General features: G+C 38.7%; 1 protein-coding gene across 6 annotated transcripts in view; it reads left to right on the plus strand.

Moving 5' to 3' along the window:
• Window positions 1-27551, plus strand: part of DROSHA (drosha ribonuclease III) — a 120920-nt gene that overhangs the window by 70548 nt on the left and 22821 nt on the right. For all 6 annotated transcript variants that reach the window (XM_058564291.1, XM_058564293.1, XM_058564296.1 and 3 more), the window contains 8 exons: window positions 2708-2815; window positions 3324-3462; window positions 3820-3880; window positions 13882-13941; window positions 15528-15627; window positions 18958-19060; window positions 21007-21077; window positions 26853-26897. In XM_058564291.1, the coding sequence (XP_058420274.1) occupies window positions 2708-2815; window positions 3324-3462; window positions 3820-3880; window positions 13882-13941; window positions 15528-15627; window positions 18958-19060; window positions 21007-21077; window positions 26853-26897 (687 nt within the window). The remainder of the gene's footprint in view (window positions 1-2707; window positions 2816-3323; window positions 3463-3819; window positions 3881-13881; window positions 13942-15527; window positions 15628-18957; window positions 19061-21006; window positions 21078-26852; window positions 26898-27551) is intronic.

Raw genomic sequence — 27551 nt, forward strand, 5'->3', positions numbered from 1 at the left:
TTTTCTCTATTTTCTTATAAAATCCTTGGGTGAGATTTGATCATGATTCTTTTCTGTTGCTCTTTAAGTTAAATAATGTTAAATAAATTAAGTTAAATAAGTGAAATATTTTGTTGTACTTTTCAGAAGGAGGTGTAAGCCAGAATAGCTTTTCACAGGTCTAGAGCCCTTCCTTCTCTTGTTTTTTGCAAAGTGATAAAAAAACATGGTCTCATGCTATCTGAGACCTGCCTGCTGTGCTTCATTCCTCTGTTTTTATCTGGACTTTCTCTTTCTTTTGTCCGTTATTGTTCCTTTCTTGCTAGATGTGGCTTTTACTCCCAGTACTTTCTTCACAGCATGGGGCTTTACCCTGGAAGGGAGCTTCAGTTTTTAATTTTGAGCATTTAGAGAGTCCCGGCTTCTCCAGCACTGTTGGACTGTAATTGGATTGGATTCTGTAGAGCCGTCTCCGGTTTTGGTCACATTCCCAGTGAATACATGTTAATTTTGGGGTTCTTCATTCTCAGGGCCACAAGAAGCCCTCCTATTCTCCCTGTTGTTTCTCTCTCACAGATGCTGAGACCACATAGGTCTTTGTCCTCACCCACTCTTATTTAGCTGTTCATGGGGGTACTGTGTCGTCTAGTTTTTATGTATATATTATTCATAGGTCTATTTTGCTATTCTAGTTACTCTATATTTATGGGAGAATTTGAATAGATTTAAAAACACATTTCCATTTCCTCACAGTCTTCCAAAGGAGCTTGTGTTTTTTTAATGAAAGCAGTTGCCAGGCATGAATTAGGGGGAAAATGATGCTTAGTGATTGTGTGTATTTCAACATTGCGGTGATTGATAATTTTAAAAACCGAGCTAGAGATTATAATAGTCTTGTAGATAACACTGAGACTTGGTTGTCTGGGATACAAGATGGACGTGGGTCATATGTGCCTTTCTGTGGTGTTCATAAGAAACAAACTTATTTGGAAAGAGAAACTGGCTCTATTTGGAGCAAGTTTAGAGGAAGTGGTGAAGGGACTCAAAGCTGTTTCACGTGAGTCAAGGTTATGAGGAAATAAGACTTAGGTTAGCTGAGAAAAGATGCGGGGCCTTGGCCATTAAATATATTTTGTCTCCAGGGATAGAACTAGGTTCAAAGGGGTAAACCTCCAACGAGACAGATTTGAGCTTAATGTTAATAATAATTTTCTGATAATCAGAGTACTCTAAAGAGGGTGTTATTTTCTTGACAGGTAATGAATGATTCATCTTTCACTGGAGGTATTAAAAAATAAACATTCCACCAGTTTGAGTTCATACTTAAGAAAGATAGTTGCAATACATAGTCTTCGTGACCCATGCACCTTGAGTTTTTAGCATCAACTCCTTTGAGCTCCCTGCAATTTAAATGTCTGGAAAACTATATTATACTTTGGCCACACACTTTGTTTCCATATTATTGTGTTTTTTAATACAACACTTATAAAAACAAAGTGGACAAAATGCCAATAATTCAAATCATAGTGGCATATCTCTTGGAAGCCCTTGAAAGCAAAAAGAGTGTCTTCGTCTTTTTTCTCTTCCACAACTATTGTAAGCCTTGCACATGGAGGTGCTCAATATGTATTTACTGAATTGAACTGGAAAGACTTGCTGTTGATTAGGGAGCCTATTTGGGAGAACTAATCTTTCTTTATAAGTTAATACAGGAAACTGATTTCTATAGTTTCAAGCAAATCCATTTTCCTGTATTAAACAATGCTAGCTTAAAATACTTCAAAGACTAAAATGATATAAAGCATATGTCAGTCATTCTGTGGGCTGTACCCATCCTCCGTGTTCTGATGAATAAGAATGACTCCTTCATTCTCTTGAGTTCTAGGGAAACATTGTTAAAAAAAAGAAAAAGCTATTCATGAAATCATCCCCCAATAAGGAAGCTATAGCCAAATGGAAAGTGGTTGAAAAAAAAAAAATAAAAGTTCCATGTCCTCAGGTGACTTAACTATATTGGTGGTTTTGTAAAAGTTGTCCTCAGAATGTTAGATCATTAAGTGGTAAACTTAGAATGGCATTTCGAGATCATCTGGCGGAGAAGTTCTTATCTGGAGGGTAGTGATGGGCTTTAGGGGTTGGTGAACCTATTGCATACAATTTTTGCATGTTTGTGCACTTATGCATTTTTCTGGGAAAAGAGTAATTTTCCATAGATTCTCAAAAGTGGCTTGACTGACAAAGTTTCAGAATTTATGAGTCCTAATCCATTTCCGTAGAATTAAAGATAGACAAGGAGGCACCAAAATTCTTATGATTTCCTTGAGATTACTCTGCTGAGTACTGATAAACCAGGGCTGTTCCTACTTGAATGAGAGGTAATAGACCTTGATCTGTTTGCTCATTTAATCCTTTTAACTGTCCTTGAAAGTAGCTACACTGATTATCCCTATTTTACAGGTGGGGAAACTGAGACAGAGAGGTTAAATAACTCACCCCAATGAATGAGTGACAGAGCAGGATTTGGACCCAGGCATTCCAGTTCCAGAGACTATACCCTTAACAACTATAGACCACCACCTCTTGTAGAGGATTTGCCAGGATGCCAGGCAGCCAGTTAGCTATTTCAAGAGTTTGTGAGATGGAAATTGGGATGTGAAAATGGTTCATAAATGAAGTGTCTTTATAAGTTTTTATGGAGTTAAACATATTGAAATACTTTTTTTCCTAGCATGCAATGATGCTGCCTGTTTTGACCCATCATATCCGCTACCACCAATGCCTAATGCATCTGGACAAGTTGATAGGGTATACTTTCCAAGATCGTTGTCTGTTACAGGTAAGAGTTACTCTCCTGTACACTCACATAATAACAAGATAGGAGTAATTCATCTTGCAGGGTACAAATGGAACATTGAGTTCTCTATTCTGGGAGATGATGAGGATGGTTAGAAACATAGCTCTCTCCAGTACTCTACTTTGGTTGCCACTTTCAAACCCTGTTTCTCACCTTTTTGTTTGAGGCTGTCCCTAAAGAAATAGACTAAAGCTAAAATTTGCCTGTCAAACCTGAGCCCCTTCTTTGAGCTTTTCCTTCTTTATGGCTCTTCTTTCCAGGTGCTGAGTATTCTAATTCTCCTTTGAAAGGTGTGAATTTTTAGGTTTGTTTTCAGCAGAGGGCTTGCACCAGAGCTCTGGAAATTTGACACTGGAGGAGATAAGATGGAAAGATTAGGGCTTAAAATTCCACTGGATAGACAGATCTCTTTCCTGTTTCATTTGAGATGATGTAAAGATGGCACTTTTTTGCTGTTTTTAAGACTGAACTTATTTCATTGAAATTTTAGTTGGCCATGACTCACCCAAGTCATCACTTAAATTTTGGAATGAATCCTGATCATGCCAGGAATTCTTTGTCTAACTGTGGAATTCGGCAGCCCAAATATGGAGATAGAAAAGTTCATCACATGCACATGCGGAAAAAAGGTATGTTTGGGTTCTACTGTTATGTTTTGGCCTGTGTTCCCTATTGTAAATTAAATAGCTATCTGGAATGGCTCCCTGGTGACTGTCTTATCCTCTCATTCTTTAGTGCTTCCTGACCCGTAGGTAGTAACATTTACTTTGAGCAGAGCATTATAATAAGGATGGATGAAATTTTTAGAAAAATTTCTTTCTCCTATCCAGTGTTTTAAGTAAGTAAGTTGATCACACTTGTAAATATGCAGATATTAAACCTTTTAAAGTCAAATTGCGATGAGATAGATAATTTTGTTTCCTTATGTCATATCATGGTCCTAGAATGCTTCTAACAGTATTTACTTGTGTGTGTTTTTTTAATAGGAATTAATACCTTAATAAATATTATGTCACGCCTTGGCCAAGATGACCCAACTCCCTCAAGGTAAAGTAGATTTTTTAAATAATAGCTTTATTGAGATATAATTCACATACCATACAATTCACCTATTTAAAGTATACAATTCAGTGGTTTTTAGTATGTTCACAGTACTGTGCAACCATGATGACTATCTAATTTTGGAATATTTTCATCACCCCAAAAAGAAACAGTGTACCTGTTAATAGTTACTCCCCATTTCCCTGAGCCTGCTCAGCCCTAGGCAACCACCAGTCTACTTTCAGTCTTTATGGATTTGCCTGTTTAGAACATTTCGTATAAATGGTATTATACAATATGTGATCCTTGGTGACTGGCTTCTTTTACTTAGCATAACGTTTTCAAGATTTATCCATGTTATAGTATGTATCAGAACTTCATTTCTTTTTATTGCCAAATAGTATTCTGTGGTGTGAGTATACCACATTTTATTTATCCATTCATCAATTGATGGGCACTTGGGTTGTTTCCACTTTTTGGCTATTATGAATGATATTGCTATGAATATTTGTGTACAGGTTTTTGGACATGTGTTTTGGTTTTTCTTGGTTATGTAACTAGGGGTGAAATTGTTGGGTCATATGGGAACTCTTGTTTAACCTTTTAAGGAACTGCTAGACTGTTTTCCAAAGTGGTTGCACCATTTTATATTTCCAACAGCAGTATATCATGGTTCTGATTTCTTCTTATCTTTCCTAACACTTATTACCTGTCTTTTGAGTCTAGCCATCCTAGTGGGTATGAACTTTTATCTCATTGTGGTTTTGTGTGAATTTCCCTGATGGCTAGTGATGTTGAGCATCTTTTCATGTGTGGATTGGCCATTTGTATGTCTTCTCTGGGGAAATTCAGATCCTTTTTCCATCTTGAATTGGGTTATTTTTTATTATTGAGTTATAATCATTTTTTATATATTCCAGGTAGAAGTCCCTTATCAGATGTGTGATTGGAAAAAAATTTTTTCTTATTCTATGGATCATTTTTTCACTCTCTTAATGATGTCCCTGAAAGCAAAAAAGTTTTGATGAAGTCCAGTTTATCTATTATTTCTTTTGTTGCTTGTGCTTTTGGTGTCGTGTCTAAGAAACCATTGCGAAATGTAAAGTCACAAATATTTACATCTATGTTTCTTCTAAGAGCTTTATAGTTTTTCCTTTTATATTTTGATATTTGCTCTGTTTTGGGTTAATTTTTGTACATGATGTGACGTAGGGGTCCAACTGCATTCTTTGCTTGTGGATATCTAGTTATCCTAGCACCATTTGTTGAAAAGGCTAATCTTTCTGCACTAAATCATCTTGGGTTCCCTTGTTGAAAATCAATTGACAGTATTTGTGAGGGTTTATTTTTGGACTCTCAGTTGTGTTCCATTGATCTATATGTCTGTCTTTAGGCCAGTACCACACTGTCTTGATTACTGTAGCTTTGTAGTAAGTTCTGAAATCCAGAAATGTAAGATCTCCAACTTTCTTCTTCTTTTTCAAGATTGTTTTGGTGTTCTGCATCCATTATATTTCCACATGAATTTTTGGATTAGTTTATCATTTTTTGCAAAGAAGCCAGCTGAGATTTTGATAGGGATTGTGTTGAATCTGTAGATCAATTTGTGAATGAACGATTACCATCTTAATATTAAGTCTTCTGATCCTTGAACGTTGAGTAGCTTTACATTTATTTGTCTTCCTTAATTTCTTTCAAAATGTTTTATAGTTTTCAGAGTATACATTTTGTATGTCTTTTGCTAAATTTATTCCTAAGTATTTTATTCTTTTTGATGCTATTATAAATGGAATTATTTTTGTAAGTTCATTTTTAGAATGTTCATTGCAAGCGTATAGAAATACAATTGATTTTTGTATATTGATCTTGTATCCTGCAGCCTTGATGACCTCATTTGTTAGGTCTAATAGTTTTTTAATGGTTTCCTTAGGATTTTCTATATATATGATCATGTCACCTTCAAATAAAGATAGTTTTACTTTTTCCTTTCCAGTCTGGGTATCTTTTGTTTCATTTTCTTAACCTAGTTGCCCCGGCTAGAGCCTCCAGTACAATATGGAATAGAAGTGGTGAGAGTGGATTCTTGTATTTTCCTAATTTTCGGGGGTAAGCCTTCAGTCTTTTACCATTGAATGTGATGTTAGCTGTGGGTTTTTCTTAGATGCCTTTTATCAGGTTGAGGAAGTTCCCTTCTGTTCCTAGTATGCTGAATGTTTTAATCATGAAAATGTGTTGAATTTTGTCAAACACTTTTTCTGCATCTATTGAGATGATCATGTATGTTTTTCATTTATTCCATTCACATTACATGGTGTGTTACATTAACTGATTTTTGGGTGTTAGACCGACCTTGCTTTCCTGGGATACATCCAACTTGATCATGGTGTATAGTCCTTTTTATATGCTGTGAATTCAGTTTGCTAGTCTTGAAGATTTTTGTGTCTACATTCATAAGAGCTATTGTTCTGTAGTTTTTCTTTTCTGTGATGCTTTTGTCTGGTATTAGGACAATACTGGCCTTATGAATGGGTTAAAAAGTTTTATACGTTAGCTTTCCTTGTTTTATTTCGTTTATTTGAAAAGATTCCTTCATATATTAATATTCTCCCTTTTGTGTGGCTTTGAGCCCCTGAAGATTCTGGGAAGGAAGTGGTCCAGGTCTATATAAACTCATTAACATCTTGGAAAATTGAATGGAAGTAAATGCCTAACGGCTGATGAGGCTCTGATGTTGCTCTCAGGAGGATTGTTTTTGTATGTGAAGTACAGTGGGTTATATTTTGAAAGTCAGTAGAGGAGGTTGCTTGAGGGCAGCTTTCTTTTTAAAATGGGTAGTTGAAAAGTTGAGTAACCAGCCTTGTCCCTCCTGGGATCCAGCATAGATGGACTAAAGTGGATAGAGCAGGGTTAGAAAGTGACAGAGTTAAGACAATTGCTGCAGCTGATAACTGGCCTCCACAGTCAAGAGTACCCAGCCATAGCTGGCACAGCTTCCTTTTCTACCTTTTTCTTCTTATATCACTTTTCTTTTTAAATTGGCTTGCCTTGAGTCGCTCTCTTTTGAGATTATCATAAACCAAACTGTCTTTTCTCTTCAATTGAAAGGTAAAAAGAAAGGCAGGACGAAACTTTAAAATTCCAGTTTGAAGATGATCATACGCCTCTCTGTGGTATTCTGTGAGAGTCTAAGATCAGAAAAAAACTGTCTAATTAAAAGAGCCCTTAATCACACCCTCAGGGATAGTGTGGCCGTGACCCTGCTGTATTGAGAGTCTCTAGATGACCAGTCTGTATTTTAATCAGTGGAACCCCGAGTCCCCGCAGCGCCTTTAGCAAGGCTACATATACCTAAACACTTACTTTTCAATGATGAAAGCATGGGTTTAAATTATCTTCGTCTTCTCCACCTCACCTGCAGTTGTTGGTATGTAAATTATGTCTTTTGATAGCATTGTTCAAGACTCATGGTTTATGTTTTCTTTTGCTCTATTACAAAGAGATGGCTTTCCTGCCATGGCAAAAGGAATGATATCTGAGAAACTGTGTTCTTTCTGAATTTACCGTTTTGAAAATGATACCACTGACAGAGAATAAACAGATAATCTCTGTTGTCCTTTGACTTCTGGCCTTTGCTGCTTGTGTTGAGAGCCTCTTGCCATGTATCTGACCTTTTTGCTGATGCACAGTTGACCCCAAGTTTCTGTTTAGGAGGAGCCTCCTGGCCTCGGCAGCTGGGTCTGCTGCTGCTTAACTGCTTGACACCTAGCAATGCCCAGCTGTGCACAGCCCGGGGCGCTGTAATTGAGACGCTTCATACAAATTTAATTCAACAGACATTTATCCAGTGCCTTTTGAGTTTGAGGCAATTTGTAGGTATTTTAGGGGATCCAAAGGCAAGTAAGACAAAGTCCCTGCTCACCAGGAGGTGTGACTACCTGGGGTGGGGTAAGAGTGCCATAAACATAAGTAACTTAATATAAGGGAGACTCTGCTAAGTGCTTCAGTGAAGGTCAAAAACAAAACATGCACACAAGACTGCCATGGGGCTAAGGATAGCTCTGGTGGTTGTTTAGGAATTATAGGTCAGTTTTATACCGTGCACTTGAATAATGGAGTTCACTTGAAACGATTTGCCCTCTCCCCTGTTTCTTTCTTCGTTTGCTGTTATAAAATGGGATACAGTAGTCCGTGCTCCTTGGAAGTGTTTGTATATCTTTGAAGCAAACACTATCAAATTACAAGTGTCAGTGGTTATATCTCCTCCCAAGCAAGCTCGCTCAGAATTTTAGACTTGAGAAAGGAAAGAGAATGAGTGAGCTAGTAAGCTTTTTAGTAGGTTTCTGGTACTGATGGAAGTGGGAAGGTGGGGGATCAAGGCAGGTAGGGGAGTGGGCTGAGAGGAGGGGCTCTTGATTGAATTATTCTTCTAGTGCTCCTGAAAACCATTCCTCCTTCCCCGGCCCATCCTGAAGTACAATTAGTGACCACATTCTGCCAGTTGCCTTCGGACTGCCTCTACAGTCAGTCATCGTGCTATGTCTGGAGCCTCGATTCTAGTTCTGAGTTGTAGCTTGCTTGAAAGCTTATTTGTGACTTCTCTTCACCTACTGCATAAGTCTGAACCTCCCCACCTGGCAATCCAGCACATATGACCTGGCCCCAGGCCACTTTTCCAGGCACATCTTGCTTTTCCCAGTGGCTCTCTACACACCAACAAGACTGAGGTCCTCACGGTGTTATCCCGTGTGCCCTCCCCCCTCCTCGGGTGCCGGCAGTCGTCGTAGCTGTGGAACGCCCCGTAACCCTGTGACATCCTGCTGGCGTTTGTTTCATGGTGCTTATTCTAGTTCTCCCGTGTATTGTAATTGTGTTATGGGCTGATTTTTTTTTTACTGTAAGCATTTTGAAGGTCTATGGTCCTACTCTCTCTCTTTTTTTAAATTTCCTTTCCTTTTGCACCTAGTGCCTTTCACAGAGCTGGGGCTCAGTAAACAAGTATTAAAGGAAAGAATGCCATCCATGCTACTACTTCTGTCCTAGGTTATTTACTTGTTGCCTAAAAATTGGGAAACTGGGGCGTTAAGAAGAGTCATGGTCAGAGCCATCAGCAGAGGTTTACATGGCTGGTTAATATCTTACTTAATCTGATTTGGGATCAGCTAGGATTTACAAAGAGGCATGAAGAGAAGACTTGAAATTAATAAATAAAAACCTGTCTGCCTATCAAAACTACAAAATAATTATCTTTTATGATGGCATCATCTCAAGTGATTATGCCACCCATAATGTTAAAAAGCGTCCCTGTTTAACCACATAAATCTCAGTTGTAGAGTTATATTTATATCATGCAAAAGTTGTATAGTTATATTTAACTCATGCAAATGGCAATGAGATGTTATCACAGAAAGGGTCTCTGAAGGATTAGGTACTAGCTGGCATTCAAAGCATCCAGGTATTATCAGTAAGACCTTTGGGAAAGAGAGACCAGAAGACTGGTGATGGAAAAGTTAGAGAATCAAGCAACATTGTTTTGTTTTTAGCAGTAGAACCATTGCTAGACATAATGGATAAGAATGCATTGGATCAACAGAGAGATACATATGGACTATTTATTAGTGACTGTGTGTTTAAGGAAATGGTAGCTGCAAAGTATATTTTCAATCAGTTTTACCTGAGTATTTAGCATTAAAAACACAGTAACAATGTGCACTGAATACATGTGAATTTTGCGGAGTGGATTTCCTGACTTAAATGCTTCAAGTTAAATCCCAGAGACGCTTAACTGGGATCCATGGGTGCAGTGGGACTGAGATCTAGTTGCTCTGTGACCTCTCCTCCCCCTAAGTGTCCAGGCAGATGTAATGAATAGAAGGCATTCCTGAACTGGGTGGAAGGTTCCACTGACCTCCCAGGCCCCTTTTGGCTCTACTCTCCCAGGCACTGCTTGAGGCTTGGAATGCAGAGGTGAGAAAATGCTGTCTGCACCTTCACTCTAGCAGTTACTCTTGGACTTGGCCCATTTCAAGGTGGTTTTCCATGGAGTAAATGACACCTTACGGTAATTACTGTTTCAGGGAGACTGTTGTGTTTTATAAAGCTCTTTGAATTCCTCAGACCAAATGTGCTGTATAAATGTTACAGTTAATCTAGATTTCATAATGCCTCTGTTGATTCAGTTCTCAAAAACAAATGGAGTGTTTACTGCTCAGTAAACATCTCATCTTGGAGCTTGCTAGTATTTATAAAGGGAGTGATTAAAGAAAGTATGAACAGTGGAAGAAGGAACAAAAGATTTGCTACTGCAGTCAACAAGGGCTAGCAGCTCCCTCTGTCCATTTTCCCAGATAAACCATTGGGTTAGGAATTGTCTGGTATAATAATAAACTAAAGTGGTATTTAATCCCCATTTTTGTTTGTGGCTTATTGCCAGAGTTTAGTTACAATGTAGATATAGAAAAACATATGCTGGTTATGGGCAAATTATTTAATGGATGGCACACTCACTGTTGAGTAAACCTCTTTAGAACTGTGACCTTGTATTTTAAAACACTGAATAATAGTCTAACTTTGTGGTTATTAAAATCCTAGACATAGTTCTCGTCTCCCGCAAGTTTATAAAAGAAATTAAAGTAAAATTTATGCCAATATGACTTCATTCAAAATAGTATATGACTCAAAGCAGCTATTATTCTTTGACTAGATGTCTTATTCTTCTTTAATGGAGCATAAGACCATCCAAATATGGTTTGTCCCCACCCCAGACCCCTGCCAGGTTTCTTGCTTTCCATGGTAAGTAGATTTTCCAGTATAGTATTTTGAACTGTTGGGAAGAAAATAAAGTCTCTACCATAGAAAATGCATTTTTATTTTACTGGCTTGTGGAAAAGAATAGGGTGATATTAATTTCTTTCTTCTGAAAACCTGACCATTTCTTTCTTAGTTCTCATCGTCTCTCAGGACAGTAGCTTACCAGGGTTCATGAAATTTAATTAGCAAGAGGACTTAGGGGTTAACGGCATCTTACTCTAAATAGTGCCTCTATTCCTTGATGCTTTCTCTGAGAATGATGACACTTTTGGAGTTCTGGTGTATTTGACAGAAAGCAAAATTGCAGTTAAAAAAAAAAAAAGATTTTTTTTTTTAATATAATGTTTTATATTCCACCATGGAGCTTTTTAGTCCCTCTTGGCTTGTGGAGTAGCAACAAAAAAAAAAAAACTGGCTTTTAAAATCTGGTATATATTTGGTAAGAATAAGAAAAATATGTTTTAAAGTCTAATGCTTGTTTTCTTTTTTTTTTTTTTTTTTAGTGAACTCTTAGGTTATGGCTTCTTCAGCATAGCCATAAATTATTTTCTCATGCTTTTTTTTTTTAATTCCCATTATTGGCTATTAACTGCTTGCCAGAATGCCTTTTTCACATAAATAAAGGCCATAAATTGAAATGAGGGTTCAGAATCACTTCTTTATTGCTCAAATAAGTCCAGTTTTCTCCTATTACATTTATTTTTCTTTTAAAATTCTAAAATGTGGAGGAATGGTAGCATAGAAGAATAAACTTACTTATGGGATATGTGAAATAATGTAAAATTGAACTCAAACTACCAAGCAGATGATTTGGTAGCGAAGAGTTATTTAATTTACAAATACTGTTTGTTTTCTACATAGAATGAAACTATAGGGAGACTTTAAATATGGAAACTAAACTGGCACACATGAAATGGAGAACAATAAAAGATAGTATATAATTTTGTCATAAATTGAGTGATGAACGTTTAAGTCCTGTGGAAAGGGGGGTGGGGGTGGCTGGCCAGCATCCCCGAGAGCTCCAGCGGTTAGGGCAGGCTTCCCAGCTGACCTTGAGAATGAGCAGGATTTGAGAGAGGTAACATGAAAGGGAGAAGGAAGGTGTGTCTGGGACAGTGCAGAGGTTGGTCAGCCTAGAGTTCTAAATTGCTGTTGAAGGCAGTTGAAAGGAGTGGGCATGGTGGGACTAGATCAAGAATGGCCCTCAAAGCCGGACAGGTTTAGACTTGATCGTCAGCTACTGAATTTTTTGAGATGATGAGAGTCGGTGTCACAGATATCTAAGGAAGCCCCTGCAGTCAGGGAGGCGATCTCCTGTTCCTTGCCTTCTTTGCTCAGATCCCAGGGACTCTGCGTGCCCTCCTTTCCTCTTCACTGTTGTCACCATCCTTTCTGGTTTCCTCCTGTTATACATCCCCCACTCCCATAGTCTCTCTTTCTGCAGCTCGCCCTCAGACAAAGCATTAGTTCCCAGCCTACTCAAATCAGAATCATGTTTGTCTCCACTGCTTCACAGAGATTGCCCATCAGTGGCCTCAGTGATCTCCTCGTGATGAATCAGTGCTGTCTTCTCATCATACTTGGATCTGTTTCTTTCTTGAAACATGCTCTTCTCTTTGTCTGGAGGATAAACACTGGCCCCCTTTTCCTCCCACCTCCCTGGCCAGTCCTTCTCCTTCGCTGGCTTCCCTTCTGCTTGACCCCAACTGTGACCCTGCCCTGGACTCAGGCCTGGGACCACTGTTCTGTAGCTGCATTCTCTCCCTAAGTAGAGCCATCCAGTTCCATTGCCTGAAATCCTGTCTCAACATTGACCACTCCTGAAGATTTATTACCGACTTTGTCCTCGTCCGTGAACAATAGGTTAATATAGCCAGTGCTTTGTTGGATCTCTCCATTTGGCTGTTTTATGAACATTTCAAAGTTAACATGTCTAAAATGCAATGCCTGCTTCTCCCCAAACCTGCTCCCTTTTGGTGTTCCCCTTGCAGCAGATGGCACCACTTTTCACCCAGCTACAGAAGCAAAAGTCTAGGCGTCAACCTTCGTTCTTTTCTGTCTCATAGCTTCCGAATTCCAACTATCAACAGCACTTTTCTGCTGTGTCTCCAAAACGTATCCCAAATCTGACTGCTTCTCCCTCCTCCGCCATCACCTACTCCCCAGCCTCAGCCTCCATCACGTCTCATGATGCAGTAGCCTCTTTAGCGCTTTTCTTTCCTGTGCTCATTCTCTGCACAGCAGCCAGAGCGGCCTTTTAAAAACCTAAATCACATCATGTCACATCTCTACTCAACCAAAGAGATAGTGATCTACTTTGGCACTGAGAGAAGGTGGCTACACTGGACTTTCTGAGAAGCAGAAGGAGATTTTCCACGGGCTGCCTTCCTGGTCGTTTCAGCCTTGTACGCAGACGTGAGAAACTGAGCCTGTGAGATGTGCCTTCATCATATAATGAAGATTATAAGTGTGATATGCACTGAGGGGGGAAGTATTAATTTTGATGAGAAGATTCATAGAGAATCTAACATTTTGCTGGACCTTGAGGGATGAGTAGGTTTTCAATGTGGCTCAGTGCACAGGGGAGACAGCGGAAAGTTCTAGGGCGGCAGAGACCTTGGTCTGAACAGAGGCACCGAGTGCTTTAGAGGATGCACCCGTTTCAGAGAGTACCAGGCAGTTTTGGAGCAGGAGCCTGGCTTAGAGGTGGGTGAGGACAGCAGTGGATAATGAGACTGAAAAATAGCTTAGGCCCATTAAATGCTAGGTTACGTTTAGAGTTTGGGCAATGGGAAGCTGTCCTTAGAACATTGTACCCAAACTGATTTTTCAGTGTTGAGTTCTTACTCCACTAGAATGCACTCTCCTTTCTCTTGTCCACCTGATAGCAGTGTGGAAAGATTTACAATTGTTAGGGTGATAACTCCTTGCTTTAAATCTGATTCCCAGAGGAAGGACGCCCGCAGGTTGGAAAGCCTGAACCACATAGTATGATGGAATGCCCCTTCCCTTTCTTATTAGGTGGCCCCCACACCCTGGGCTAAGATGGTAGTCAGAGCTCTTGATTATGAGGAATAAGGTAGGGTGTTTTGATTATTGAAGGAGCTAACCCTCATACCCTCATGTGTCTGTTCTTTGAGAAGAGAGGGAGGGAATGTAAATGTGTGCTCTTTTAAGTGATCTTTTTAATTTTCCCATAGGATTAATCACAACGAACGGTTGGAATTCCTGGGTGATGCTGTTGTTGAATTTTTGACCAGGTAAGGAGACTTTTCTACTGTTCCCCAATAATTGCATTTTAAGGTAACATACTTAATACATTACCTTCTTTCTAATTAGCCAAATAAGGCTTTGAAACACCATGTATTTTGTCTCGTTTGTAGAGCTTAAAAGCCACGTCTGTGGCTTTTGGCCTGATAACTTGCACTCATTGATGCTGTAATGAGCAAGATTACAAGATGAAAGGCTCGTGTCTCTGTCCTGTCAAGTTTATGTTCAAGTTGCTACAGCCACAAGAGATCAGCTTGTCTTGGTCCAGATGCTTCAGAGCTTATATTCAATTTGTAGAGAAAGGGATGATATTTTAAAATGTCATTTCATTTTCTAGGATTTGTCTTTGATCCCTTTCTCACTCTTTCTGATCTCAAGGGAAGTAAAGCTTACAAGGAATTTTAATGATGAGATTTTGGTGTGTGTGCCTGTGTGTGTGTCTGTGTGTCTGTATGTGTATTTGTATGTGTTTTCTCCCCAGAAGTGTTTTAGGGTCTTTAATTTGGAGGTAGGGGTAGGAAAGTATGTTTTGTTTCTCCATGCTCACATAATTTCGCTTTTAAGGGAGGCAACACATGCTTCTTTTGAAAGTATCTTGAGCTATTTTTTTCTCTTTAGGTTATTTCTTCCCCAAGAAGGACATAATGAGCAAAGGGGCTTCTCTAAGCCTGCTCTCCTTGGACACAAGAGGACTAAACAAGCTTAGTGGATCTTAAAAACCAGTGTGAGACTTAGGACAGATCAGTTGCTGTTGTGGTCCAAACTAGTGTTCCATGTGGCCTTCTTCCCAATTCCTGCACGTTCCTGCTCATCCCTTTTAGGCTTGTCCTTACGGCACAACCAGGCACATGTGCCACTCTCAGTTCCGTTCCTGTCTCTGTCTGTACTTGTGAAGAATAAACTACCACTGCTGCCCTGCTTGGGGCTTCCCACGTTTCTCTTCAGGGGCCACTCATAAGCCAAGCAAAAGCGTTTGTTTCCAGTCAGGCCTAGTTTCTGAGTGTCACATGGGTTTGCTCTTAGCAGTATGTGACCAGTTATTCAGGTATCTGTTGTTGTCAGATTTCAGAGAAATCTTTTAATAGAAATAAATGTGAAAATATGAGTGAATGGTGCTGTTTGGGCTTTAGCACGTTGAGATATACTGTGCTCACTATTGAACTTTGAAAGAGTTTTTTTTTTTTTTGTGAGGAAGATGGGCCCTGAGCTAACATCTACCAATCCTCCTCTTTTTTGCTGACGAAGACTGGCCCTGGGCTAACATCCATGCCCATCCTCCTCCACTTTATATGGGACACCGCCATAGCATGGCTTGACAAGTGGTGCGTTGGTGTGCGCCCGGGATCCGAACTGGCGAACCCCTGGCCGCGGCAGTGGAGCATGTGCACTTAACCACTTGCGCCACTGGGCCGGCCCTCAAAGACTTTTAATCAGACCCTTTGGTTTAGTTCAGTTCAGCTGGTATCCATTGTACAGATACTGTGTGCAAGGCCTCTTTTTGTGACTCAGAGCCACAGACAGAATGTTGTGATGCATATTTATTTATATGTTTGTTTTTTTTTTTTTTTTTTTGCAGTGTCCATTTGTACTATTTGTTTCCTAGTCTGGAGGAAGGAGGATTAGCAACCTATCGGACCGCCATTGTTCAGAATCAACACCTCGCCATGCTAGCCAAGGTACGTCAAACATCAGAAGCATTTGTAGTGAAGTCTGGTGTTCTCTTCTTCAGTCCATGCATAGTTTTGCATTTGAATAAGTAACTCTTCAGGGTATATTGAGGGTTTAATATTTTATAGACCAGGAAGGATTTTTTTTTGTTTGTTTGAGTTTTAAGGATTCAGCCTTATTAGTTCTGTTACCTTTGTGAGTTTCACCAGCAGCTAATGAACTCCGTGGTGAGGTAACTTGATAACAGAAGAGGAAAAATTTGACAGATGTGCATGAACAGAGTTAAACATTTGGGGGAAAGGAACATAAGAACAGAGCAAAGGAAATGAAGTATTTTGTATTTTCCCTTTGTGTGATAGTTCTGTATTACATTTGTTTTCAATTTACTTTAACAAGCAGAATTAAAGCTTTGAGTAGAATCCTCCAGGCCATTTATATCCACAAGGGATACTTTACAGATCTTTGAGAATCCTCCCAAATCACAAATCCCATTAATTAAGATTTAAGATTTAGGCTGTCCAGCTAGCCATATTGCCTTAGCTGAGTGACTAACAGAACCTTTTCTCGACTTAAGATTCATGGTAGGCATTTTACTTACATTATCTCACTTGATGTTCCTATCTCTGTGTGGTGTCTTATTATAGTAAATCACAACACATAGAGCACGGGCACCTGCATTGGCCCGTGGATTCCAGTCCACACCCCTCCTCTTACAAACAGGGAGCCATGGACAAGTTGATGTTCTCTTCCCCAGGCATTAGCACCTGCCACAAAGGGTGGTTGTGAGAATTAAATGAGATTATCATTTGAGTTTTAATGATTCACTTTATAGAGGGCTTGGCACAATGCCTGTTCATAGTAATCACAAAAACATGTAAATAAATTAGTAGCAGTTAATTGTTTTTATTGCTGCTACCACTGTTCTAATTATAAATCGTTACATTTTATAGACCTGTGGATTTATTCAATAGTGGGGGGAATTGTAACTCTTAATTCCCAAACACCAATGATCCACTGGAAAAGCTTTTGTGAGTTTTCCTTGATTTTTGCCTTAAGTAATTTCTATTTTTTTCTTAATTTTGATATAAATGTTGGAATTTGATAGAAAAGACTAGATAAAACCCATTCTAGATTTATGACTGGCTTCTTAATTTGATCTTGCCAAGGCATTAGTTAAATTCAAAATGTAGTTAATTTTAGCCCATGGTTTTTGCATTAGCAGGACTGCATTGTTTTATGTAACATCATCACCATCATAGTTACTTTGATGGTGGTAGGCTTTGAACTAGTTTCGGTGGCATTTGAGAACGTAAATAGGCATTAATGAAAAACTGTAGGCAGCAGTTATGCTAAGTTAGTTTTAGCAGCCTCACAATCAGTGAAATTCCACAGCTGTATGTAACACTGCTTCAGTGTTTAGTTGATTTAATTGTCAAAATGCTTCCTGATAGTTCACATAAATGTCCATTGGAAATACATGTTAATAAGTAGATTGTCACTCCCCTCCTTGCATTGTTTTCTTTTCAATTTAAGATAGGGAATTGCATAATTATTTTTCAGACATTCATAGGGAAGATATTTACAAAGTGTGTGAAATTGCCATAGCATGAAAATAGAAGCTGTTACATAATACACTGGCTGCTGTACAAAGGGATTTCTATATGATCTTCCTTCACTTCAAGCTCCGACATTCCCATAGCACTCAACACCCATCTGCTCTAGCAGAAGGCAATGGTGGTCTTGCCCTTCTTCTGTCTAAACTAGTGGTTCTTAACCACTTGGGAGGGGGAACTTGATGGAGGATTAGAGACCCCTTTGAGACTCTAATGAATTGATTCCAGACAAATGAAGATTTTAACACATACACAGTAGAGCACTACTCTTCTTTTTAAAAGTTCCGCTAATGCCTGCATGGAAAAAGAAGGATATAGAGTAGGGACTATGAGAAGTTAGAAAATACATAGTATTCCAGAATAGTTGTTTATAATATAAACTATGGCTTGCAGTCTACTCTCAAGCAGGGCTCCAGAGATAAGCAAACAATTGTATTTTCCCATTGAAGGTGTGAAACAGATGAAATTTACATATTCTAGTATAAATTCTTGCATTTGGGGATCAATTTTTTAATAGAGGTGTTTTCTGCTGTTGCATTTGTGGTAGTCAAAAATCTCATTTGGGTATATTTTATACTCATGAATTCCTAGCAATCGAAAGGACTGATGAGACTCATACTGTCCTAGGTTGTTCATTGACTTGTTACTTGTTCCATATTACATGGCATGTTATTGCTTAGTAAGTATTTATGGAATTGAATTACATGGTAATGGAAATAGATTTATTGTATGCTTATGCAATGTTGTATCTTTCTCCTCTTATGGAAAGAATTATGATTTCCATTTATTCAATCTCAGGAGTTTTATAAAAAAAAATTCATTCATATGTGTCTAGTTCTAAAAGAATTGATTTGTATATTCTAATAAATACAATAAGATAAAAAACCAGGAGATACTAAACTCAAAGTAAAGAGAAAATATGAGTGAGACGGGAAGATGAAGCCAGAGGTAAAGTTAGTGTGCACAGATGTACTTGTAAGTCCTATACAATTTCTAGAACTGAGACACAAATTTGACTCTAAACTTTTCTGAGGCCGAATAAAAGAAGGAAACAAAGTTCATCACAAATGATATTCCCAGAGCCCTTAAGATAAATCCAACCCAATAACTGGATAAATCTAGTCTTACTCAGAAGATCTCACTGATCCTGCAGGAAGATGAGTGTGGAGGCCTCATAAAGGGAACACAAGTATGAAGATATGGGGCCCCCAAAATCCTTACCAAATTAAAAAAAAGATTTAGAGATAGAAGGCATTTTGAAGTCTTCTGAGGGTCCTCATTTACTCTACCACATGAAAATCTGTTCTGTATGGTGCAAACATCGGCAGTACCCCATAACTCTGGAATCAAAGAGGTTAACTTTGGGTTGGGTTTGTGTCTCCCTAGACATGTGGAGTGAACCCAAGGGCCCATGGTCTTGTAGCAGTCTTATTCCAGGTTGGGCTGGTGCTTGGTCTGAACCTTGGAATTGGACAGCTCAGATCTGATCAATCCTGAACCTACTTGAACCATGAGAGTTCGGAGAAGCCTGCTTGGAGAAAAGTCAAGGTTTGTCAGAACTGAGCCAATGTAAGGACTCCTAATGAATGGTAGACTAAACTTTCTTAATATACTGACATCAGGCCAATTAACTTGTAACCATAACTCTTTACCCCTAGGAGATGTTGAGTTATTACAGTTATGATATTGCCAAATTCTTTCTTTTTGTCATTTTGAATTTTGAAGAAACTTGAACTGGATCGATTTATGCTTTATGCTCATGGACCTGACCTTTGTAGAGAATCAGACCTCCGACATGCAATGGCTAATTGTTTTGAAGCATTAATAGGTAATTTCTCTTTTTATAATCTAGTTTCTTGTGTGTCTAAAATGTCTGGAGAGCACAGAAAATTCACTGTGGAGACTTGGGACAAAATTACTTGTTCCCAAAGTATATGAGGTCCTTAGTCTAGTACCCACCCCCTTTGATTGTAGATATTGTGGTCCCTCCAGAGCACCAGTCATACTTCCTTTTCTTGCATTCCTGGTGCCTGAAATGGTGTCTGATGTCCATGCTTACTTCGTATATACTGAACTGAATTGAAATGAATTAATATGGAGATGGGTTACTTTCCAGATTTGACTCAGGATCACATACATAAGTAAACAGTGACGAGGTTGCTGGTGAGGCACTAATATTGTTTTTGATCACATTTTAAACTGTTCACAAGATTTTCTGATTTAAACATCTTGAGAACACTGCATTTTTAAAATCCCAAGGCTTGAGTCTGTATAACTATTATTTATTCACTTGAAGCAAGACTGATGCAGACACCTTACTTCCTCATTCAAGCACGTTACTTCCTCAGTTTCTTTTTTATTGTAACCAAAACATAGTTAGCTGTTGGTACAGGAAAGTTATGAAGAGTTAATTAGCTGGTGACTGCACGTATGCTTTACAATGACATGTGAGAGTAGATTGACAAGCCCTTAATTTTTTTAGGTAAATGATTGAGTACATTTTATTTTTCAAAGGCCTTTGTACTTCCTTATCAATTTTGCCCTCTTCCTTTGAAAATGAATATAAAAGCTTCCCATTATAGTTCTATGCTGATGATGGTAGCAAGAGAATGTTTAATAATTATCCACAGTCTTTTAACAGCTATGTCTCTTTTCCACGAATATGTCTATTTTCAGAGAGTTTGTCACATGGAATTACTGTGCTCTGTACACATAATATTTTTGACAGTTAGTGTTACAGTTGGCTCCAGAGGCAGGCAGACATGATTCAATTCCCTTTGGCATCATTTATCAGCTCTGTGTCTTTGCCAAGTTATTGAATCTCTTTGAGCCTCAGTTTCCACATCTATGACATGGAGATAGATGTAAGGGTCTTAATATCCAGTCATGGCAGCATCCAATCCAGGGCAAAGTTCCATTTCCTTAAACCCTCCCTCAGATCACCTGCTATGACCTAAATCCTATAAATGTAACACCCTCTTACTGAGGCACCCACGAAAGTGAAGATAAGAATATGAAAATGCTTTACATGGTGCCTAGGGGGTAAGTGGCCCCCAAACCACTGCTACTACTATTACTATCATTATTATTATTATTGTTATTACTACAACTATTGATAAATAATAAATGTATTTAGTTATCAAAAGCCCTGGTGACTAAGTATCTTAATATTTTACACGGAAAGTAACCTTTCTGAAGACAGATGTAAAAATATGATTTCAAGAATATATGACTACGCTACCCCAGAGTATTTGATACCCAATTAAAATGTTACTACAGTACTTGCTGGTGATTAATGGCAAATGCGTGTACAGTGCTTAATTATTTCAAATTAAAGGTAAAGGTTGTCCTGATTTTTATTTGTAGAAGCCTTTGTTTTTCTGAACTCAAATTTGGTCTATCAGATTTTTTGGTCTGAAACATAAGCTGTAAATGTAGAAAAAAAGACATTAACATTTTCGTGAAGTCAAGTATTTGTGCCTAGTTCCCTTGTAAGTTCATATCCATACCCTTCATGATTGTTCATATTTAACCTCTTTTACTTACGATATTAGATTTAGATTTAATAAAGTGAATTTTGTATTTCAGTCTAATTTCTAATACAAAGCAGAGCTAAAATGAGAGAAAATGCTACCTTTAAAACAACTGCTTCTGATCTTGTCGATTTTTTCTGTGAGTGGGTTTTGGCTTGCCTTTTTGCTTTTTATAGAGATATGTAATTTTCTCTGAATATTAACGCAGCCTTCCTTTTGACATTCTCTTCCTTTTGTCTAGGAGCTGTTTACTTGGAGGGAAGCCTGGAGGAAGCCAAACAGTTATTTGGGCGCCTACTCTTTAATGATCCGGTATTTATCTCGAATCATTTGGTTTTTCTCGCTTATATATCATTACAGAAGATTTTATATCAGTTAGTCTTTGTATTTTAAAGAAAGTGTAAGAGAAACAAAATCTCAAATCCACCATGGGTGGGAGATTTCAGGTACATCAAAAATAGCTTATTCACTTGTTGCAGATGGAAAGTTCTATGGACATTTACACTAGGAAGTTTGTCTTCTCCCTGAAACTCCGTGTGTCCTCATGGTCACTTGTAAATTAAACGTAAATACAAATATAGTAGGACTTTGCTTTCTTTTGAAGTATCTTGAAGTTAATTATGATCTTCTATTTTATAATCGTTGGGTACTTACGCCATGCAGGCTTAGTGGAAGCTATAGCCTTTTGGCTTTTCTGTTTATGTTTTTTTTATGTAAATTATGTAGACTAGATAAATGTACATCTATTTTAGAAAGTCAGTTCATAGGGAGTTTCTGATAGGGCTGTGAATAAAGAGTTGTGGAAGTACTTTTTTTTTTAAGGCAAATTATAGTTTAAAAAAAATGATAGATTCTAAAATAGTTTCTGTTGCTACTAAAGTATTAAGCTATTAATATTGTTAGAGCTACCTTTTTAATCCTGCATGTAATTGAGCATACTGGATGCTTTTTGTACCAAAACAAGTCAATTTAACATTTAAAGGGAAAGGCAACTCTGTATTCCAAATTGAAATGTCATTATAATTGAACGAAATAGCCCTCATGGAGCAATGAAGAACATAGGAAGCCAGTGTTTTAAGCCCTTGTGAAACCTCAGCTTAAGTGGCTGTCAGATGTTATTACTGTATTACTTAGGATAGTTTAAAAAAAACAATCAATAGTCTTGAAAAATGTGACCTGGACGATGTTCATATCTGAGGATTTGATTTTTTTTGTCTGTTTTTATAGAGATATGTGATGATTTTATATGTGTGAATTTCCTCCTGATAGGAAAATTATCTACAGATGTTTCGTGTCCCCTCTTTTGCCCTACACATAGAAACAAGTGTGCGTCTTGATTTATATCTGTAGCAGATGGCATGTATTTTAAGACCTTTTCTCAAATCTTAAAATATCTTTGTTCTGGCATTTATCTTTTGTTGGCAATTTCAGCGACCTCTTTACTCTCTCCCTCCGGTCTTGCCTCTGCGTGTCCCCTCACTCCTTAAACTTGTCCACCCACCCCCACCTACTCCCTGCCTCTGTCTCCCTTTTTACCTGCATCCCCCATCCACTCTATGTTCCTGTTTTCCTGAATTATATGCAGTTTTACACCTTGTCCTTAATTGCATCGGTTTTCGTTTAGATTCTTTTCTCTCTTTAGGCTGCTTCTCTCCCACTCGTCTACTTAGCAGGCTTATCTTTTATTTCCAGTACCGGGTGCAATGCTGGCATGTGTGGTGTTTAATAAATATTTGTTAAAGGAATGAAGTGAATAAATGCCTAAATGGAAAAGCAGAATCTGAACATTCTTTTACAAATGAGATGGCTGAGATTCAGAATTCATTTTAGTGTGTCTTTTATGAAACTGAACAGGGCTTAGTAATATACGGTCTTTCCACTTGAGCATTTTCAAGTGCACGCACTTGGACATTCTGCCTTGTTTGACATCTCCATGCTGGTTTACATCTGTTAGTTATAGTATGTGAGAGATGTTGGTGAACCATTGTACTTTTTTTTGAGTATTGGTACTGTGAAAGTCTAATCCACAAAAGACAGTGGGGGACAAACCTGTAGGCCGACCCAGTCAGATTTATTGACTCCATGTTTCGAGGGAGGCGGGCGGCCTTGCTGAGGCCTGAGCTGGTGCTGACCAATTCTTAGGAGGGCCAGGGATGCAGGGATCAGTTCCTGGTTGGTTGCCACGTCTGAGGCTGGGTTGGAAGCGGCAAGGAATTAATTTGGGATTGGATGCTGTCAGGAGCTAAGGACAGTTTAGCACTTGAGTATCCCCAGCCATCATTGCTCAGGGGTAAGACGTAGCAAAGCAGGTCAGAGGGCAACATTGGCAGGAAAGCAGTTGTCTCTCAAAGAGGGGGTCATCCTGGCATTTTACAGCTTCTGCGAGACCTTGAGCAAAACACTGTTTCCCGTTAACTTTGCAGCTGGTTTTATGTGTGTCGTCTGCCCGGGCCTGTTAAGAGCAGGGCTGTTTTTTCCATCTCAGCCTGAACTGATGTTTACTCTTTCAGCCCCAGACAGCTTTTGCCGGTTCTGTGTGTTCCTCTTTGTGTAACCCTTCCCGGTTTACCCAGTACATTCAGAGCTGTTGTTTGAATTTGGTCGTCCCAGTGGCCCTCTTAGAAAGATAAGGAGCGATTGCTATGTAATCTTTCCTGTTCTCCCACTCCCTCCTACTTCCTTTTTGTCCTTGACACATCCATCCTGGTGTCTCCGATCCAGGCCTTTCTCAGGAGCTCCAGAAATTGGAAAAAGTGTCTTTCAAAGGGACTCTGGGCAGCCTCATGTGGGTGTTCCATGGACACCTCATTTCGACAGGTTTAGTATTTGAACTCATCACCTTAGGTCAAAAACATATTTCTCTTTCCTTTATTTTTGTCTAAGCCGGAGGCCTTAGCATCTTCTTTTGCCCTTAAGCCTTTTTCTCCACGTATCCATTCAGTTGCAAAATTCTATCCTTTCTGTCCCTAACATCTCTTGAATTGGTTCACTCTTGGCCATCCTACTGCTTTAATTTTTGTGCTCCTTGTCGCTCACTTGAACTATTTAACTGGGTGTCATTCCCCACCGCTCCAGTCCATCATTCATGCTACATTTAGTGTCTTCTTTTTAATGCACAGATTTGATTATGGTTTTTCTGGCTTAAAATCTTTGATTTATTTATTGCCTGCCAAAGTTTGTACTATACAACATAGCATTTAGTGGTTTTCATAACCTGAGTCCCACCTATTTTTTCAGTTTCCTTTCTTTTCACTCCCCCATTGTGCTATTCTAGGAATTACTTTTTTTAATTAAAAGCTTTGTTTAGGACCAGCCCCAGTGGCCTAATGGTTAAGTTCGGTGTGTTCCACTTCAGCGGCCTGGGTTCGGTTCCCTGGTGTGGACCTACACCACTCGTCTGTTAGCGGCCATGGTGTAGCCGTGGCCCACGTAAAAAGAAAAAAAGAGGAAGACTGGCTGTGGATGTTAGCTCAGGGCGAATCTTCCTCAACAAAAACAACAAAAAATTTTTAACTTTATTTTTTTAGGGAAGTTTTAGGTTTACAGCAAAATTGAGAGGAAGGTACCAAAATTTCCCATATACCAACTGCCCATAGCTTCCCCAATTATCAACATCCCCCACCAGAGTGGTACGTTTGTTACAACTAATGAACCTATATTGACACATCATAATCACCCAAAGTCCATAGTTTACATTACAGTTCACTCTTGGTGTTGTACATTCTGTGAGTTTGGACAAATGTATAATGACATGTATCCATTGTTTTGGTATCACACAGAGTATTTTGCCTGCCCTAAAATCCTCTGTGCTCTGCATAGTAGGAGGTACCTTTTTGTGCTTGTGTACTTTGAGGCATATTATATGTCATTTATGGTGCCCTGCTTTTGATTCCCTCCCTCTGCTGATTTGCCAAATTCCTCGTGTTCTTAAGGATACATCTGAAGAGTCACCTCTTGTTTGAAGCTTTATCTGATACCCCCAGGCAGAGTTTTCCAGCACTTAGTATATATTGCTATTATAGAATTTATCGCAGTTTATTAAATTCTGCTTATTTACCTTCCTTCTTCCCCACTAGGCTCCTTTGAGGACAGGGATAATGTCTTATTCATCTTAGTAAGCTAATACATAATAGGTATTCAATAAAAATATGGTGCATAAAGAAATGTCCCAACAGTCAGTGAACACTTTCCAGAAGAACAAGCTGAAGATAGAGGCTTTGCCTAAGGTCCTTGAGCTAATCAATGGTAGAACTGGGTTCCAATCTAGATCTTCTCCAGGATATTTTCTCTGACACCAAGGTGCAGTAGAGCCTTATCTCAGTATGCAGGGTAGATCTTAAAGGAAATGAACACGGTTGAAATTGTCGTGAGGTGTTAAGCGGTTACACCAAGTTGGGTGGTAGCAAACATCAGAGGAGAAATCACAGTATTTTTGAGTGAAAAACACATAGGAGAAAGGAGAAAGGTGAATCAAGAAGTCCCTGAGAATTGTGAGTTTGGAAATTGGAGTTGGTCGGGAGAGAGATCTGTTTATGGTTACTGTTGATATCATCACTATTAATAGTAGCATTTTCTGTGCACCAGCACTGGGTTTAAAGTTTTGAGTGCATTGCTCATCGAGGCATCAGACACCACTTTGAAGTAGATACCGTAATTATCTTTGTCTTATACTGGAGGAAAGGGAGGCTCAGAGAGGTTAAGCAACTTGCCAATAACGGAATCAGGAGTAAACCCGGGCAGCCTGACTCCTGAGCCTGCGGTCTTCCCTAGCATCATACTCCCTAGTTTAAGGTGAAAGGTGGAAAGTTATTATTTGGTCATGTGGGTATGAGGTAAAAGATGCCCATTAAGGCACTTAGAGTTATGGACTTGTAGCTTAGATGAGAGGTCAAAACTGCAGCAGAGACGAACAAGTAATCCAGACTGAGGTCGTGGCTAAAGCGGAGGGAATGGTGGAGCTCTCCAGAGGAGCAGGTAATGAAAGGGTCAGGCACGGGGGTGAAGTGTGGTAAATGTCCATTTTGGGTGTAGGAGGAGGAAAAAAAGCACTGAGAGAACATGAGAAAGTTCCAAGAAGGGAGTGACATTCCGTGTAATTCATGCTACAGAGAATTCAAGGGAAAGGGTATTGAATTGGTTAAGAGAAGTCCTTTAAAGTGCCTTAAAAGAACACTTCGATATTTAAGCACTTTTTTTTTGATATTGGCAAAAAAAAAACAACAAACCCTAAATGTGTTTTATTAAGATGCAAGTTGTACAAAAATGTCAGGTATTTCATTTCACTTTGTCATCATATATGTCACAAGTGATAAGTTTTCCTATACTTCCTCCCCCCAAAATTTTTGAAAAATAGTTTTTCTCTCTTTAAAAAATTTTTTGGTTATTTATTCCAAAAACCTAACATCAAGGCCAGAAAGTAGATTCAGTCAGAGGCTCCCTAGAGTCTAAAAGTGAAGGAAAAACACTTTAATCCTGAGGAAGTTGTAATTATAACTGCCTCTCGATTTAACTAAGTGGATAAAATAATGTAGTACAATTTTCCATAAAATTCATTTATTCCCTTATTTCAAGTAAACATTTGCAATGACCCACAGTGAAAATATGGTCTTATAAATCTAAGAGTTCAGGAACTAGATATGGGATGTTTTCCAATCCATCTTAAAATGGCTCCCTTATAATGAATTAGTCCCTAAAATAAAGGACATTTGAGATGAGTTTTAATTATAAAAGGCACAGCTGATGCACATTTCTGGGGAATGGTAAACTAAACAATATAATTAAAACAGCAGCTTAATCCGGTGTATTAGGTTAAGCAAATGTGTAACTAAGTTTTGAAAGGTGTCTTTGACTTCTGGGGGCAAGATGGCTCTTTTCCTCCTCAGCTTAATAGGCTAATTAGAGTCACTACAGGCAGTTTGAGTGGCGAATACACTTTAAAAAAATTAGTTTGCTAGCACTATTGAATTTGCAATAAGTGGAGTCAGCATCTGAAATAGTTCAGTATTTCACATAATGGCATTTTATTTAGTACTCTAGAGTGTGTTAAATGGCTCCCTCGAGCATTAAAGGCATCACTCCATTTTCCAGGACCTGCGCGAAGTCTGGCTCAATTATCCTCTCCACCCGCTTCAAGTAAGTGTGACCTTCCTGTCTGCAGTGAGCTTTATAACTCTGCGTATTCATGGTACTTTAGTTTGCCTCTTTTTCTCTCCTGCTTTTTTCCTTTGATTCTCTTCAATGGCATTATGACTTGAAGCTGGGGTGTCAGAACTGGAAAACTTGGGAACAAATAGTAAAATGAACCCATGCATTGCATTTATGTGGTCTGGCATGGGGTGGGGGAAGCACGGGAGTCGTCTTCCCTCACGAGGCAGGAAGGACTATTTGTGTGGTTGTGGTTTGGTCCCCTCTCTCCCCCAAAAAAGTGATATTCAAAGCATAATATGTTGACTCCAGTATATCTACATGGCTGCTATTATAGAGAAAATATTATTGAACCAAGCCTGAGCTGAAAGTAGAACAAATACTAAATTAGCATTGCTAAGTTGTAACCTGATTTGGATCTTAGAAATTGAAGCTTTTGACTCAGATTGCATAAAACATTGTAAATTAAAATTATAGTAACTGTTGCGATGGCTTTCTACTCAAGATTTTGGAATTTAAAAGATCTACACGTGTTGACACCCTTTTCCCCGGTTGGTTTAAAAATTCTTACTGTTCTTTGCTTTCATTTCTCTTTTACTTTGGAGATATACATATGTGTATACATGTATATTCATATATACA

Source organism: Diceros bicornis, chromosome 20 (assembly GCF_020826845.1).
Source record: "Diceros bicornis minor isolate mBicDic1 chromosome 20, mDicBic1.mat.cur, whole genome shotgun sequence".
In the NCBI taxonomy this organism is placed as follows: Eukaryota; Metazoa; Chordata; class Mammalia; order Perissodactyla; family Rhinocerotidae; genus Diceros; species Diceros bicornis.